Source organism: Physeter macrocephalus, chromosome 5 (assembly GCF_002837175.3).
Source record: "Physeter macrocephalus isolate SW-GA chromosome 5, ASM283717v5, whole genome shotgun sequence".
In the NCBI taxonomy this organism is placed as follows: domain Eukaryota; kingdom Metazoa; phylum Chordata; class Mammalia; order Artiodactyla; family Physeteridae; genus Physeter; species Physeter macrocephalus.
The window spans coordinates 69523786-69542452 of record NC_041218.1 but is presented as its reverse complement, the minus strand read 5'-3'; the positions used below and the strand labels follow the sequence as shown (position 1 = coordinate 69542452).

Below are 18667 nucleotides of genomic sequence, written 5' to 3'. Positions count from 1 at the left end.
TGCTTTCCCTTATGGTCTATTACAGGATTTTTTTTTTAAGTCCTAAAATGGCATTTTTATTTTTAAATTTTTTTCCATTTTATTATTTTTTTAACATCTTTATTGTAGTATAATTGCTTTACAATGTTGTGTTAGTTTCTGCTGTATAATGAAGTGAATCAGCTATACGTACACATATATCCCCATATCTCCTCCCTCTTGTGTCTCCCTCCCACCCTCCCTATCCCACCCCTCTAGGTGGTCACACAGCACAGAGCTGATCTCCCTGTGCTATGTGGCTGCTTCCCACTAGCTATCTATTTTACATTTGGTAGTGTATATATGTCATTATATATGCTACTCTCTCACTTCGTCCCAGCTTACCCTTCCCCTTGCCCGTGTTCTCAAGTCCATTCTCTACGTCTGCATCTTTATTCCTGTCCTGCCCCTAGGTTAATCAGAACCATGTTTTTTTTTAGATTCCATACATATGTGTTAGCATACGGTATTTGTTTTTCTCTTTCTGACTTACTTTACTCTGTATGACAGACTCTAGGTCCATCCACCTCACTACAAATAACTCAATTTCATTTCTTTTTATGGCTGAGTAATATTCCATTGTATATATGTGCCACATCTTCTTTATCCATTCATCTGTTGATGGACACTTAGGTTGCTTCCATGTCCTGGCTATTGTAAATAGAGCTGCAATGAACATTTTGGTACATGACTCTTTTTGAATTATGGTTTTCTCAGGGTATCTGCCCAGTAGTGGGATTGCTGGGTCATATGGTAGTTCTATTTTTAGTTTTTTAAGGAACCTCCATACTGTTCTCCATAGTGGCTGTATCAATTTACATTCCCACCAACAGTGCAAGAGGGTTCCCTTTTCTCCACATCCTCTCCAGCATTTATTGTTTGTAGATTTTTTGATGATGGCCATTCTGACTGGTGTGAGGTGATAACCTCATTGTAGTTTCGATTTGCATTTCTCTAATGATTAGAGATGCTGAGCATCCTTTCATGTGTTTGTTGGCAGTCTATTGCAGGATATTGAATATAGTTCCCTGTGCTATACAATAGGATCTTGCTTTTTATTTGTTCTATATATAATAGTTTGCATCTGCTAGTCCCAAACTCCCAATCCAACCCTCCCCCACACATATTTATTAGATATGTCAAGGACCAGTTGAAAAGAAAAACAATTTATGTTTCTTCTAATTGATACACTTGTCATACACTGAAATAACCTTTGATTAAAGATGTTAATGAATGCAGTAGAGGTATAAAAATCACTTCTGATCCATTTTCTTTTAAAATTTGTATTGTGTTCAGATGTGTGAGTGTACACACTTAAGGATGTGTGAAATCATAAAAGGTTAAAGAAATTATGAAGCTTCAATGTAAAAATAAAATTCATGGAAACCAAATATGTATTTAGTTTCTATACCTAGAGATGTCCTGGATACATTTTATTATCATGTGTGAGGAAGGAACAGCTTCCCCTCTTAGACTGAGGCAGTGCACCATTTTAGGAAGACAGTTGTTCTTTTCCCAAACCTGCTTTTCTGTCTCTCACTTTTTTTAATGCCAGGGATATCGAGTTATATAAGGAAAAGAAGCTATTTTAAATAGTTTTATTTGGCCAGTTTACGTTTATCATGGCACTGGAGTTATTGTATTCAGCTACTCCATACTGATATCCAAGCCTGTCAGAACCGGTAATACTTTGTGGTTTCTAAATATTTGGAGTGTTCATCAACATTTAAACTAATTTTATTTCCAAATCGCTTAAAAAATGAGACATGGCTAAAAAGAAACTTTTTTAAAAAAACTTCTTGTTGAACCCTGCTGTTCTTTTAATAAATGAAGCCTGCAAAGGGAAGCAATAGATTTGGATTCTGCCACTAACTCAATTTTCTTGGCTAGTCATCTAAACTTTCTGATTCTCAGTTTTCCAATCTGGAAAATGGGATTTCTTGTTTTACTGGGAGGATTAAATGAGACCATAAACATGAAAGCAATTTTTTAAAAATATGAACATCCTTATATAGGTAGAGGTATAATTCTGTTAATTTTTCTTGAAACAACCGATGACCCTTTTAATGTGAGTACTATACTCTTATTATAGTTAAACTAAGTCAAACCTCTAATAATCTCTCCATCAAAGAATTTTTTCTTTGTCCTATGACAATTTGAATTAAATTGTCAATTTAAAATGATTACATGTTAGGAAATATGAAGACAAGAGATATCTCAATACTTAAGAATAATAGGACTTTAAAAAATTCTTGATATTAGGTTAAACTTAATAAGTGCCCTGAAGGCAAATGCATCTTTTAAACTAATTATCTGTACTGTGTATTCTATTTAATATTAAAATGATACTGATTAAATAAAATCAATCACATTCCTCTGTAGTCACACCTCACATTTGATTAAATAAAAAATACATACTTCCTGTATTAATTCTGATTAAAAATACATTACATTTAGAATTTCACACGTGATAATTTTCAAAAAACTGAAACATTTACTCTGTTCATCCTTTATATTTCAAAATTATACGTGGAAGAATAAAAAAGAAGTATGTAATTTCTGAATTTGTTTTCTGTCAACTTGCTTCTTTTTCTTTTGCCCAGATGCCGTGGTTTTCTTTTTGTAACTCAGGGTTAGGCTCCTGATGAGCATGTTAATTTAATGTACACTCTTTGCCTACATATCTTGATTGAAAGTGAGCTCATATATATGTTCTTTTCATCCCCCTTATTCTTGGAATGAATTTCTAGTGTTGCTCTCAGATGGCTGAGGATTACTGGAGAAATTCTCAGAGCTGGTGGCTTTCTCTCTTACATATTTATTACTTCTGGTTCCAGCTGAGCCCTTAATTTCACTTGATCCTGTTACTCATCAGCTGCTTTCCCATTCTCAGGGAAGTAGTGACAGAATCTCTACTATTTTCTTACTTCCTTCATCTTGCTACCTCTCTGCCAATTTCGCTCTCTCCGTAGATAACTCACATCACCACTACTCTGAGAGAAACGAAGCCTGCAAACATGAATATCTGTAAATTACAGATTCTCTATGAAAGTGGTAGCAAAATGGCAGCCAGGCTTCAATTTCATCCCATCGTGTTTCTGTGGGGAATGCCTTAAAGTGGGATTTCTATTATCCAACTTGGCACAGTCTTTGCCTTTTGTGGCATTGGGCCCATTTGTATTACCTTCTTGGCCCCTGTACATTTTTGCATATGAAACCCCTGTGAATCCAAACTCAGAACTCTTTTTCCATCATTAGACACTCCCTCAAAATGAACAGATTTGGAAAAGGCTAATGCCTGACTATATGAACTTCTGCCTCATCTGAAACATTATTTTTTTAAGGAACCCCTTTTATCGTTTATTTTCAAATGGTCCCTCTCTGTCTCTCTCTGCTTTTTTTCCCCAGCAACCTAGATGTTTACCTATATTTCTTTATAAGATGTTACGGAAAAACCCGAACAAAGTTTTTGGCCAACCCAATACACACACACACACGCAACACGTACATGCACGCACACACACGCACATATATTTTATTTCGTTGTAGAAACAATTTTGCACTCTTTTAGGAATAAGAGGATGTATTAAAAAGTTAGAAAGGAAGATCAGTTTTTCTCCCAAATTTCATTACAAAAATTATCAAACAAAATACAGTGAATACAGTATATCCCCAACCTATATGAAGTAATTATTATTTTTCAATCATGCTTTATATATATGTATATATATGACTATGTATGCATATATATACATTTTTACAATATACACATAATATATAATTTATTAAGTTGGACCTTTTGAAAGTAAATTGCAGGTAGTATGACACATCAGCAGGCACATTCTAAGATAACAATTTTCTATACATTTACAATACTGTTATCACACCTGAAAATATTAACTAGTCCATAATATCAGTAGTTATTCTGTCTATATTCATATGCCCATAATTAGCTCAAAAATATCCTTTATTGATTTATTTTATTTTATTTTATTGGTGGTAGTGGTAGGGTGGACAGGAGCTATTTGAAGTTCTTGCACTGCAATTGGTTGTTAGTCTGAATTATTTGGTAACTATAGTCTTTTCACTTGGCTTTCTATTGACTTGCTCTGTACAGACATATGCACAGTGAGCGTTGATGCTTCCCAAGGTAGAAAGCATCTGAGACTCATGCCCTAGAAACTGCCTGATGGGCATCTTAGTTTGATTGCTTGAGAGTCCCTGGTCAATGACATGGGATAGGATAAGGCACTTAATCTGGATTTGAGGAGATCAAATATTTGTATAGGGCTTCCCTGGTGGCTCAGTGGTTCAGAGTCTGCCTGCTGATGCAGGGGACACGGGTTCGTGCCCCGGGCCGGGAAGATCCCACATGCCGTGGAGCAGCTGGGCCCGTGAGCCATGGCCGCTGAGCCTGCGCGTCCGGAGCCTGTGGTCCGCAACGGGAGAGACCACAGCAGTGAGAGGCCCGCATACCGAAAAAAAAAAAAATATATATATATATATATATATATATATTTGTATATTATTATAAAGATGGAAGGGCTACATTCATGTCTTTAAATGTTTATTTAGGTCTAAGTTTCAACCAAGAAATAAGAAAGAAAGAAGGCTGACAAAATGCTTTGAGCTGGTCCCGACTGAAGCAAATGCAAACATTTTCCCCACCACCCATTGCTCCAGGTGTTATATAGGCTGACTTGGACTCAGAAATCGAGTCTGTCATACAGAGTGAAGTAAGTCAGAAGAAGAAAAACAAATACCGTATGCTAACACATATATATGGAATCTAAGAAAAAAAAATGTCATGAAGAGCCTAGGGGTAGGATGGGAATAAAACAACAGACCTACTAGAGCATGGACTTGAGAATATGGGGCGGGGGAAGGGTAAGCTGTGGCGAAGTGAGAGAGTGGCATGGACATATACACAATACCAAACGTAGGGTGGATAGCTAGTGGGAAGCAGCCGCATGGCACAGGGAGATCAGCTAGGTGGTTTGTGACCACCTAGAGGGGTGGGATAGGGAGGGTGGGAGGGAGGGAGATGCAAGAGGGAAGAGATATGGGAACATATATATAGGTATAACTGATTCACCTTGTTGTAAAGCAGAAACTAACACCCCATTGTAAAGCAATTATACTCCAATAAAGATGTGAAAAAAAAAAAGAATATTACTGACATCAGAAGCTTTCAATGAAAATTCTACCAAACCTGTTGTCAATCCATCTGAGAAACAACAGCAATGGCCCTCATAGGCTTCTCCTGTTATTGGGATAGTTGACTCGAATTCATCCTCCCAGACTGCATGATTGTTTTTTACTAAAAATCTGTTGCTGCAGTATTTTTTACTTATATTATGGAAATATATTCTAAATAGAGTTGTATTCCTGGACACTTTAATTTTCTCTAGGGTTGCCCTAGACTTTTCTCCTTCTCTTCCACTTTTGGGTACATTGGATCCTCTACTCCATCTCTGTACAAGCAGCCATGAAGCCTTACATGGAGCTATTTATTCTTTTGGGTTTTGTTCCCTTCCTGGAGTTCTACTTGGTAAGGCAGTAAACTAATAACTGTGCTCTCAGATCTTTCATTCTCATTTTGGGAGTCTCACACACATAGCTTTGTCCAGGAGAGGAAACTCAAATATACTGACTGCTCTCTTCTTTCTAGAGACACACAATGTCTAAGGACTAGCTTCCCATCCACCTTTCCTACTCCCCGCAACCAAGGAAAATCTTTATCCAGAATTGAGTGTGATTTATAACCTATTCTTCCAAATTTGTGTTTTATGTTATAAGGTCCCACAGGACACAGGCTTTTGGAATTTGGTAACCTTCTCTCTGTTTCTTGCCAGAAAAACACTTTCCCAGTGTGACTTAGAAAAGGAAGGGTGGTGGGTAATTGAAGACATGCTGTTATGAAGACTGGTTTTAGTGTATTTAACCTAATCTTTTAATAATTACTCCCAAGTAAAATTTTGCTACTTATTTAATTATCTTTTTATTTTTTACTGCTATTAATGGAATATATATTTTTTATTTCCAGAATATCACAAAATAAAATCAGCACCATAAGCTATGTCTACATCAAAAGACACTGAGTATTTGTAGAAAGGATTGAAAGTTGGACTAGAAAGTGAAATGGTGGACTGTGTAAATGGACAACTTAAAAAATTAGTAAGAATGGTTTATGAAGGATAATGGAACTTGGAGATGAGTTCTCATTCCAAAATATGAATGTAATACATCAATATTATTGTAGAGAGGTCTGTGAAGCTGGCCAAAGATTAGTCTACTTTAAGTATATGAAATTGTATTTTGGATAAGTAATTCTACAGTCTAATCCCTTCTGCATTAGCGTGTTCCTTATTTCATGAAAAGATTTTGGTTTATTAATGAAAGTAAGCAGAAAAATTATGACAAGGAAATATATTTGTAATGTATTCATTTATTTCACACGTGTGTAGTGATATAAGAACCTTCATTGGTACTTGTTTTCAGTTTGACTTTTTTTTTTCAGCTTTAATATGAACTTCTCTTTTTTCAGCAGACTCTGCCCACTTCAGGAGTTTCAGTCCCTGAGGTGCGTAAGCAAAGGTTTTCACACTTGCAACTATAGGTCATTTATACATCTTGTATTGTTATAAAGAACATTTTGGGCTGTATCAGTGACATACTGTAATTAATTTGTATGCTTTATTTTTTCTCATATTTTGATATTTGGAATTGGGATCTTAGTATTTTCATGATGGGATAGACTTGCAGCCTTTATAATCAACATTTGTGACAAGCATTAGGGAAACAAGAAGTTAAATGTCACAAAGTATGCAGGAGAAAAGAAAGGTTACTTTGCAGAGTTTTGACCAGTGTATAAGAATAGCATTATTCCTATCTGTCACATTTAAACCTTGCAGAAAACCCCAACAGTTCACTCCTCTAAGCCATTAAAATGTAGCTTTCAGTGATAGAAAATTGAGAAACTCTTGCTCACTTTGAAGTCCTCATCACTTTTAAAAGAGTAGGTCTACATTAATCACTTAGCATGTGACGTTGCATAGAAAGTCATTGGAATAAAATATAGTCACAAAGTAAATGAGTTTGATTTTGAAAATAAATGTAGGCATTGCCGCAACATTTATTTTCAGTGAAGTGTTAACTTTACCTTTTAATTAATTAAGCAAAGCCTCCACATTGTTCTGTGACAATTCCCATTCAATTGCTGTTATCTCTAAAGGATAGCCTCAAGTGGTATTGTTTCGCTTAAAGTTATAATTTGAATCTGCTTGCTTAGAAAATATTACTCATAATATCTGAATACTATATGAGTATGATTTATTTGGAGGATAACATAATTGCACAAAAATGTAATAACCTCTCTTCCTTCCCCCTAAAACGTTTTCTAATCAGTGTAGACTGCCTCATTAAAATTTTTTAAAATTTCATTTTGTAACCATAGATATACTTACAAATATACTAGGAGCTATGCTTGAAATATAATGTTTCTACTCTGAGAGAGATGTTAAACTGTTTTTATATTCTTTAAAATCAGTTGATACCATTATTATCATAATTATTATAAATTAGACGTTAAATTACACACTCAGGTGACAAAGGTATTAGGAAAGTTTATTATTTAGGCTAATTATTTAAGTGTCAGAGAATTAACTTTATATGTTAAGATCCTTGAGTTTATTTTTGCCCCTATCATAGCTCATCAAATGATGAACTGAGAGATTTAAAGTTTTCTCTTTAGACTTGTTAATCTCAAAATGTCTCCAATATTTAGTTAAATAATTTGTATTATTATAGATTGAATAAATAGACCAAAACTGCTGTTTTCAAAACATGCTTTTTTTATTTGTCAAAAAAAACTTTTTTTGTCTGCTATAAAGTTTTTAAAAGTCTTCCTATACTATTTTTTGTTTGTATGTTTTGTTTTGTTTTGGCAAGCTGTATTGGTTTACATTAACTTAAACTTTCTACCATGTCCGAAATCATTATATAAGCTTTTTTCAACTATGTTGTTCCAAAAATTTCTTTAAGCACATGTATAGATATATACATGGGTGAGTGTGTGAATACACACACACACACACACACACACACACACTCTCACACAAGAAGCCTTATATACCACCATCAAGAACAATTGCTTTTTGGTTAATTGAAAATGTGGTTAAAGTGTATGTAGGGGAATTTATAGAAAAATGTGTATATACCTTAAACATTTTACTTAAAATATGTAAATGTATATTCGTTGGCTAAACTTTTCACATAGGATCAAGGGCTTTTCTATGTGGATACATCTATTATTTGGAAATGGCATATACCCTTTCTTGCATATAGCACAGCCTTAAGACCCTTGATAAGTTTCAATTATCAATTGTTTTAAAGTATAACAAAAGCATTCCTTATTTTGTGAAAAGATATTTGTTTATTAATGAAAGTAATTGCTTTCAATTACTTTCAATTGTTTTAAAGTATAAGAAAAACACAGGCATCTGCAAAGCAATTTGAGTGTAAAAAAAAAATTCTCTGTTTCTATTATTAATTCTCAAATCTTTTAGTCATTGTGTCCAGCCCAAATTGACTGCTCTTCCTATACACACACACACACACACACACACACACACACACACACACACACACACACACACACACACACCTTGTTTTATTGTGCCTTTCCAAAGGATGCAAGTAATTTTTCATGGAAACAACTTATTTTACATTCAAAACTCAATAGTTTGAGAGCTAATTAAATTCCACAGTACTAATAATAAAATGAATTCTACTTAGAACTTGCATAAACAGATTGGGGACTACATAGAAATCACTAGGTTAAGCATTTAACCCAACTGGCAGAAAGAGATGATGAGTATGAATATACAAGAGAGCTGCCTCTTGGCTTTTAAGCTTCGGCTTATGATGGCCATCAATTATTATGGTTTACAAAGGGAATGGAGAGTAAGTTTGAGGTCCATACACTCACACATAATTTTATAGTGGCCCAACCATATACTAGTAAACACAGCCCAAATAAATGATTTTGACATGGACCTTCCCATTCCTAAATTTCATTTCTTCCAATCAGGATTTCTTGAACAGAAATCTTGTAAGTGGTTCACACTCAGTATGAAATTATCCTAGAAGAGAATATGCACATCATGTGTGATGTATGAAAACCAGGGCTTTGGATCAAGATATAAATTATACCTTCAGGCTGAGTTGGTGAGTAGCATCTGCAAGTACGTTAAGACTATGATTGACTCTGTCTAGTTTGTTGTCTTCTTTCCTCCTACAGAAGACTCAGATTATCACAACAATTATCCCAAGTTATGGTGACATAGTGGACAAACAAATAAAATACTATAAAGTAAATAAAGTACTTCTTCACAACACCTATCTTTACTATAATCCAAGCAGTACCTGTGTTAAACTTAATGATAAAATATACCAATTTCTTTTATATTTTAAAAATTACTGCCATTTACTGAGTGCCTAATTTATGCTGGTACCTTCATCGACATTTTCTCAATTTGTCATCACATGAACCCTCCCATTTTATAGATTAATTAAATGATGGCTTAGAGATAGTAAATAACATGCCCAAGTCTTTACAGAGACAAAGCTAAAATTCGGCCTCCAAGCCCATATTTTTGTCTCTGTCCAAAGTAATTTTTGTTTTTGTTTTTGAATAAGTACTTATTTAACTGATTAAAAAGAAATGGAAAGCTTTATATCATTTATTATAGTTATGTTTAAAACTATATAAAAGTATTTCTAAAAATCAAGACTACTTTGCTACTCAGCCATGTTTCACTGCAACTTCTAAGGATTTCTAGTAGATTTAGAGCCTTTGCCATTTTTGAACTGAATTAATGTTTCTCAGCAGGAAAATGTTCAAATCCCATAATAAGTTTACTATAATTAAAGGTGCAGCTGTCATTAAGTTGGTTTCTTGGAGCTCGTAACTTGTATAAGCCCAGATGAACACGGTAACACTCCTGCTTCAGGAAGATCTTTTATATTGTGAATATCCATGTGTTCCTCAGGTTAAACTTCTAGGGTTCCTGGGAAATTCTTGGGGCCTAGATCCAGTGGCTGAATGGGCTAAGTCTCCATTCGGGCAAGCGGTGCAGTAGCAGAGAAAGCAAGTTCCAGGGTTCCAATAAAGGATGCTCTTGGCAGCCAAGCACCGCCTACCCCCACCCTTTGTGGCTTTGTACCAATAGAGGTGCTTTGCTGCTGCCTGTCTCTCATGCTGAGGTTGGACAAAAAGAAGAAAACCCTATGCTTGAGGTAATCATCACTTGCTGCTTGTCATTTGTGAGTGATCGATAACAGCAGGCTTAAGTATTGTGGTAAGCATCCCTTTTGTGAAAGCAGTTTTCAACAACTTACAAATACTCTACTTCTGAGAATCAGCATGATATAGAAAAAGACTTTTTTTAGAGCACATATTTAAAGTGACATCTTTTTATTTCATTTATTTCATCTTTCTGTTTTCTGTGAATGGCCTTTCAGCTTTTCTTCTCTGTTCATTATGATGATTATTCTTTTGGAATTCTAATACCATATATTCCCCAGTTAAGATCTGTTGCACTACTTGTACAGTCTAAGGATCACAAAACATTGAATTCTATATTTTAAATGTCTGCATAGCAAACACAAATGGTTGATATTTGAAAATGCTGAAATATCAATAACTGTATTTTATATTTTGTTGTTATATGTTCTATATTCTTTCATGATTTTTTTGTTAGAGTAACCCTTTTCAGTGTTTGAATAATTTCTATTGATTAAAGCAATCATTTTCCAACTCTTTATATTTGGGATAATTTATCTAGCAGAAGAAAATTTGCCTTAATTATAACAAAGTAATTTATTTTGTGATTTAGAGCCCAAAAACTTTAAAAAAAAAGAACTGATGGTGAAGTGATAAGCACTGCCCCCTATTATTAGAGAGCAATTTTATCCTAAATAAAGGTGCAGAATAATGTTGGTGAGCTCTTCCTGAAACTTTTCAGTAACTTCAGCATAGGAAGTAACTTTCTTTAATATCATCATAGAACTCGGTCAGTCAGGGTGAATTAACCCCCAGAAGAGGCCAGTGAAATTTTTGTGAGCATCAGATTTTTCAAAGAAGAAATTGCTTCATCCTTCCTGTCCCTCATATAAAATAGGAAAGAAGTAAAGATTTTCTTAGTGGAAATAGGAAAAAGTATCCAACTACCCTCCTGTTAGCTTATGCTGCTTAAGTAAAATACAGTGAATAGCTCAGAGAGACTTCCATACAATTTGGAAATAAACATAAAACAAATGAGTATAATAAAAAGAAAACCGTGGGAAAAATTAAATGATTATGAGTCTCTCCTGTTTTTAAATTGTCAGCCTTGATTAATTCCACAAATTCTACCCACTAAGCATATTTCCCTCAAACAAAGAAACCACTTGCTTTTCTTGATTGTGTGTGTGTGTGTGTGTGTGTGTGTGTGTGCTTAAACAAATTGTAAGTTTTAATATTATCCAGATTATATAATAAAATTCACCTGCCAATGAGTAGACTGAAGATTTTTTTATTAACTTGTTATATACCTCTTATGAGTCTAGATTTCAAAAAGAAAATCTTATCAATTGAAAACACAATTTAGAGTTTTAAAATTTCTTTTTATATTTCACAGCTGCTAATAGAAAGCATTAGTTTAGTTTAATCCACAATTTACTCAGAGGAATGACTCCCTGGAGAGACATGAAACCACTTAATCAAGTGCTATCTGTTAGCTGGAGATTCTCACCACACAGGATTCTCCCTAGCTATCTGCATAGCTAAGAATAAAATAATATTAATAGATAATTTGGTAACTCTTTACAGACATATACTTACATGTCTTAAATTTCCAGAATTACATTTATAAATAGTCTGGTCACAAATACCAAGTTCCGATGTGACTAAAATTTTATTTTAGTTCTTATAACCTAAAAACTTAAATTTTATTTAGTTCTTATAACCTAAGCATTTAGGAATTAAATACTAAATAACAATTGTTGGATTACGTGGCAGAATATAAGACATATAAGACAAGTTATAACTTTCACAATGTAGATTTTTATAGACCATTGTTTCCATGTTTTATTTACCTGCATGCTAGAACCCAGAAAAAAATTATTCCCATACCCACCAACAGTGTTATATGCTTGCACTCAGCACAAGCTGCTATGGATTTTCTAATATAAACATTGAGCTTTACTTATTTAAACATATGCCTGTTGTAACTAGTGGATTTTTTCATATATATGTATTTGGAAATATAACAAGCATTTTGTATAATGGTGACATTAATGAGCCCCCTAATGGGAGAACCATACCTATTTTACATAATTCACAATAACTTTCATTTATTGAGCACATACACTAATATAGGCACAATACTAGAACTTTATACATTTTCTGTCAAGCCATACACAACTTTGAGAAATGGGTATTACTAACTCCATTTTGAATAAGAGTACGTTCTCTAAGTCTATATAGTATTTAAGTAGCAGAGATGGGATTCCACTTGGGATGTTTGATTCCAAACCTCATCCTATAATTCCCTCATTTATGCATTATACCCTTAACTATCTATGGACAAAATGTTATTTGCAAGCTTAGAAAAAATGATCTTTTTTTAAAATATCAATATTTTTGCCAGAAATTATGCTCATATGAAAGTACATCATTTTCCAAAGAATTTGAATTTCAGGGATCCTATTACACCATCCATTTTCAGCCCCACACAAAATATATTCAGTATTTTTGCACCATGAAATTGCAAGGACTATAAAAGGACTATACTGATTAGCATTTATTTTGGTCTGAGACGTTTTCTGTTCCATCTGGCCCTAATATATTTAAAAAGAGTTTTACTTTTAAAATATTTCCACTTAAAAATATTTTCCTAAATTACAGTAATTGAAAAGTAATCGACAAGATACATGTAAATATAGGAACAGAAATGTGTATATATCTGAATAAGTTATAGGAAATACGTGGCACTCAAACTTTTAAGCACACATGGCAGACATTGCTAATTGATCAGGACAATTTTTCACAACAAACCTAGACATGCCCCAGGAGTCCTTCTCAACACAATATTTCAGGCACTTTAAAATTTTTGATTTTTTTAGTGTTAAGATTAATTTATTTCCGCATTCATTTATGGTGATTTTATCAGGCACTGATGTAGGATCTGATGTGAAACAGTGCACACACACACACACAGAGGAATAGAGTAGCCTGTCTAACATTTGACCAGGAGCAAGAACAGTCCAGCAGAGTTCAGAGTGGTTGCAAGATCCCTGTATTAAGAGCACAAATGTTGTGATCAAGAAACAAAGGTGAGGTAGTTGTAGCTGGAGTGGAGTAAAAGGGGATAAATGTGGCTGTTATATAGAAAATTGACTGTAGGGAGACAAAAGGTGGAAGCTGATTGGTCCATTAAGGTGATGGCTACGATAATTAAGGCAAATAAGATAACGGGTGCTTAAACCATGTAATGATGGATGTGGTGAATAATCTAATCGTCCAGTTCGGGATTTAGTTTTAAGGTGGGTAGGCAAGTCTTCATTATCAAAGTGAAACTGAAAGCCTTGGTTTTAAATGAAGTTACCTTGGGAGTGAGTATAGATTGTGGAGATGAGCGGTCCAAGGGAGAGGTCAAGTGTTAAACGTTACAGATTATAAAGCTGGAGGAGAAATCAACAAAAAAGACTATGAGGGAGCAGTTAGTCAAGTAAGAGGAGAGCTAAGAGAAAGAAGTGTCCCGGAACTCAGTTGAGGCATGTTTTCTAGAGGGTAGATGTCAATTCTGTCAAACGATGCTTAAAAATTGAGAAGGTGAAGACTGACCAACAGGTGAGGTGCAAATGAGCAGGTCATTGGTGATTTTAATAACAGCTGATTTAGTGGATTAATGGTGATAAAAGTTTATTGGGTTGTGTTGAAAAGAGTGAAAAGAGAGGAAATAGAAACAGGAAGAAGACCACTATAAAAAATTTTTCTATTATGGTGAACATAGCAATTAGCTGGGATAGAATGTGTGTTTTAAGCTACGTGCTATTCTTGATAATCAATAGTAGCTTAAGGGTCCATCATGTATTCATTTTCAATATTGCATGTATTTATAAGCATTATTTTCAGTGCTCAGTACCAAATCCTTTACATTACAATCCTGTATTATTATCTGCACCATTGTTTATGAAAATGATTAGCTTTAGTATTCTTTAATAACTTTTAACAGAGTCATAATTGGGTACCATGGGATAATACAGTTTGGTTTTCTTTCACATCCTTTCTTTAACTGATATTTTGATCATACATCTATAATATATTTTGAGCCATTAGAAGACATTAGCTTTCATATTATTCACTAGAAACCTCAAATTTGGAACCTGGGCCCAAGTCTGTAGCCATGAAATTCTTCTCTATGTTGCCCATTGTAGTGAAACAATTCAGTATTTTTATAAAAGATTTTTTTCCTTACAGGAAAGACAAGCAACAGTGAAAAAGGAAAAGGGTGGTTCCCAGCAGCCAAACAAAGTGATTGACAAGAACAAAATGCAAAGAGCCAACTCCGTTACTGTGGATGGACAAGGCCTACAGGTATGACTTTTTTTAATACAAATGTTTGTAGCTTTCATATTTGTTACTTCCATGCTCTTAGAAGGGCATATGTCCAGCTATCAACAGGTTTATTTAATGTGCAAATTTGTTAAGTTGACAATTTCAGAAACATTTTTATTAATTTATCAAGATGTCAGTTTTATAGTTGATTGACAGAGTGACATTCTGACTGGATTAATCATTTATGATGTTATCTCCATTTAAACTCAACTTGGTAAGAGATCTTGTGTCAACCTGAAGTTTTTACAAATTATTACTAAATATACACCTTTATTATATACATATGCATTAGGTATTTCCAAGTATACGTTCTCCGCACATATTATTATGTCTATTTGGAAGTGATTTTGACTCACAAAATGTCTTCAGAAAATAATAAAATGACCTCTACTTGTGTGGAATTTTTTTCTAAATCAATAATAAAAATAAAGGCTTCCCTGGTGGCACAGTGGTTAAGAATCCACCTGCCAATGCAGGGGACACGGGTTTGAGCCCTGGTCGGGAAGATCCCACATGCCTCAGAGCAACTAAGCCCATGTGCCACAACTACTGAGCCTGCGCTCTAGGGCCCGTGAGCCACAAGTACTGAGCCCGAGTGCCACAACTACTGAAGCCCACACGCCTAGAGCCCATGCTCCACAACAAAGAGTAGCCCCCGCTCACCACAGCTAGAGAAAGCCCGCGCGCAGCAACGAAGACCCAACATAGCCATAAATAAATTAATTTTTTAAAAAAGAAAGTTTTTTTAAAAAAATCTATTATAATTTATCCATATCTTCCAATATTTTAAGTGGAAATTGAAACTCCATGTATATTTCTAGTTTAAGTTAACACAGGTAGCTCAAAATCATGTTTTGAGTACTTTAAAAACCTCTAAATTACCCCTAGGGTCTCTGACATCAAAAGTAACATTTCTTTCCATCTGTATTTTAAGACATCCTACAGATTGAATCTATTGTAATTATTTGCCTCTGTTTCTCAGTCAGACATGAACACAATCAAAGAATTTGGCTTAATCTATGGATTAAGTTCTTTTGTTTTCCTACCTATAGGTTTCTCTCTTCCAATTTTTAATTCCTTTCCTTAAGAATATGCTTCAAGTTTCACGTTCTCGAAGAAAATTTACCAACCTCTTACCACACAAAGATATATTATGTCACATACTTGTGTTCAACATACATGATTTTATCTCTTTTTTTCATTTATTATTTTATCTGTGATTCTGTGGGTTATTATGTCTTTTATATTTCTTAATTTACAAGCACAGTTGAGAGCACACAGTAGTTGCCTAAATGCTTGCTTCTTCATTGTTTTGAGTATCTCATTGAAAATTTAATAATTATTGCTTAAATATTGATAACCAGGTTACTGCTTTGTTTTCACATAATAAAACACATTGTGAATAGAATATTGTTCATGAATTATTAAACCCAAATGTAAAAAGAGGAAATTGGGAACAATAAAGTTTTTTACATTGGTTAGAGAGTATAGAAGTTAATTATAGAAAGAGAAAATCAGCGTCCACACCTTTTGAAAGGCATACTTGGGTGTTAAGCGATCTCATTGAAAGCCCCAAATATGAAATCTATTCATAATTTTGATAGCAAAAGCTTTTAGTTTGTTAAGTGATCCTGTGAAATTTTTAGTGGAAAATAATCAACATTTGTAGTTTTAATAAGTCAATTGACAATATAGATTAGTTTAAATCTTTAGTCGCTCTGGGTTCCTGCAATGAAAATTACAAAAGGGAAACCTAATTTTAAAATTCAAGTATATTTTACATATGGCTAGGCACATACTTCTCAACCCGGAAGGGAAACACACATCATTTGTTAAACAGTATATGCTAGGCACTGTGATGATGTTTCATGCATATTAAGTGACACCTCTCAATGAACATATGAGATAATTATGAATTCTTACCTCTCCAACATATGATAAATATTATTATTACCACTTTAAAAATGAGCATATTGATGTTCTGAAGTCAAATTATTCCTAGGGCCTCACAGTGAGGTGTGAATGAGGACCATGTGACTCAGACTTTGTGTGTTTTACTCCGAAGATCCCTTTCTCCTTGGTTAACAAATTTTAACAGGTCTAGAAATGCTATATTTCTAACCACCTTGCTCTTCCATGTAATATTACATTGTTGCAAAGTTTGAAATAAAAAGCATGAATGCACTAGAATTATAACTGCTTTAGTCTCAGTTTCCTAAGATTTGTATAGTTACATCTGACTTTACTCAGACATCAGAACCAAAATTAAATGGTGCATGCAGAGTGTTCTAAAGACTTTGAACTGACATAGCAATATAAATTGTGTTTTCTTTTTTATTCAAAACGGATCCAAAATTTTCAGTCTGATTACAACTAAATTAGTCACATCAAAAACAATAGGTGATTAACTTTCTCTGTGGATGTGTTTCATTTCTCTAACCAGATAATAACTTTTCATAGCTTTCTTTGACATATAAAAGTGTCAGGTAAAGTTGTCAGTTAGCAAAGGGAAGACATCAGCCCTTATAAAAGAGCAGTAAGTAAATACTGTAATCATCACCATTAAAATTTTTTTAATTAAAAAAAATTGGTATATAATCACATGCAGTGGTCTGTTTCACCTCAGCAGAATGGACTAAAATTTGATGCACATAGGTATTCACATAATTTGGGAGAAAATATTTAAAAGGTAAGAGAATAAAATTATTGGATAGCCATTTCATACAAAATGGAAAATTAAGTAATTTTTGTTGTGGTAATTAATTTTAAAATAATAAAATGCTTTTCTTTATCATAAAAGGTAAAAAAAATCTTACAGAAAATTTTTTCTGCAAGTTTTAAAAATTATATATATCATAAAAAAGCATTGAGTTGCAGCCCAGTTTGCATATAACTCAGTGACAGAAGAGATCTACACTACTTAAAGACTATTAATCATAGTTAAGCACATTCATCTTACTTCTTTCCAGCTAACCAGCATAATGATCAGGATTATTATTTCTAATTAGAGGAAGTAATAGATCATGTATAACCTTAGGATGAGTCTCATTAATTAACCCGAGTCCTAGGGGACTTCAAGTAGAGGTGGTTAGGTACTCCGTCTTTGTCATCGCTCATACCATAGGTTTACACTCAATACATATGATCAAATGTAATTGAAACTACAATTCCTTAACGTGCAATAGATGTCAAAATACAGATGATTATCCACATGTGAACAAATAAGTAAAAAAACAGAACTGTTGTTTAAACTGTATTAAGCTGATGTTACCTTGTCCCTAATTATTCTTTGAAAAAAGTTTCCAAGCATAAGCATCACTTGAAAACCAAAAAGTCTGGTTTGTAATACTCTTAGCAAAAGATAAAAAGGGGAACTTTTACACTGAAATATCTAAAACTGAACTAGTGTTTTCTCCACCACAACTGCTTTTCTCTATCCCTACTGTCTTTATTATTTGCAATATCTCATCCTTATAGTTCCCAATACTGTAAACGTACATATATGCACTATACAGAAATGTATAGAGTGTGTATAAAATTAACTCCTTTTCTTTGATGATATGTGTGTGTGTATGCCCAGTTGGAGTCCTCAGGCCTGTTGATTCTTATAATCAGCTCTTCACTGTCATTTTAACTCCCTCTCTACGTCCAGAATTACTATTCTATACTTTGAGTATATAACAACCTCAAAAATGAGTCCATGTCTCCATACATATCATGTGCTAGGTTATAAATGGAATGAAAAAGATGGAACTGAATAAGATAAGATGTGTCAGGGCTGAGAGTTGGAGTTGTCTATAATTTTAAGTCAGATAGTGGGATTAGGCCTCATTAAGAAGTGAAGAGTAGAGACATCTCCAAGAACTTTGGCCCATGGAACTGAAATGATGAAGTTGCCATTGACTGAGATGGAAAAGGATCTGGATGAATAACGTTTGGAGTGAAATTTCTGATGCTGTTAGATATCCAAATGGAAATGTCGAGCAG

The 18667-nt window shown here is 33.9% G+C and overlaps 1 protein-coding gene across 6 annotated transcripts in view; it reads left to right on the top strand.

Annotated features, from left to right (window-relative positions):
• Window positions 1-18667, top strand: part of DGKB (diacylglycerol kinase beta) — a 654153-nt gene that overhangs the window by 190114 nt on the left and 445372 nt on the right. For 2 of the 6 annotated variants that reach the window (XM_024129254.1, XM_024129250.1), the window contains 2 exons: window positions 6569-6601; window positions 14543-14659. In XM_024129254.1, coding sequence (XP_023985022.1) covers window positions 6569-6601; window positions 14543-14659 — 150 coding nt within the window. Of the gene's footprint in view, window positions 1-6565; window positions 6602-14542; window positions 14660-18667 lie in introns of all 6 variants that reach the window. The other 4 variants (XM_024129247.1, XM_024129241.1, XM_024129270.1 and 1 more) reach the window with 2 other exon arrangements.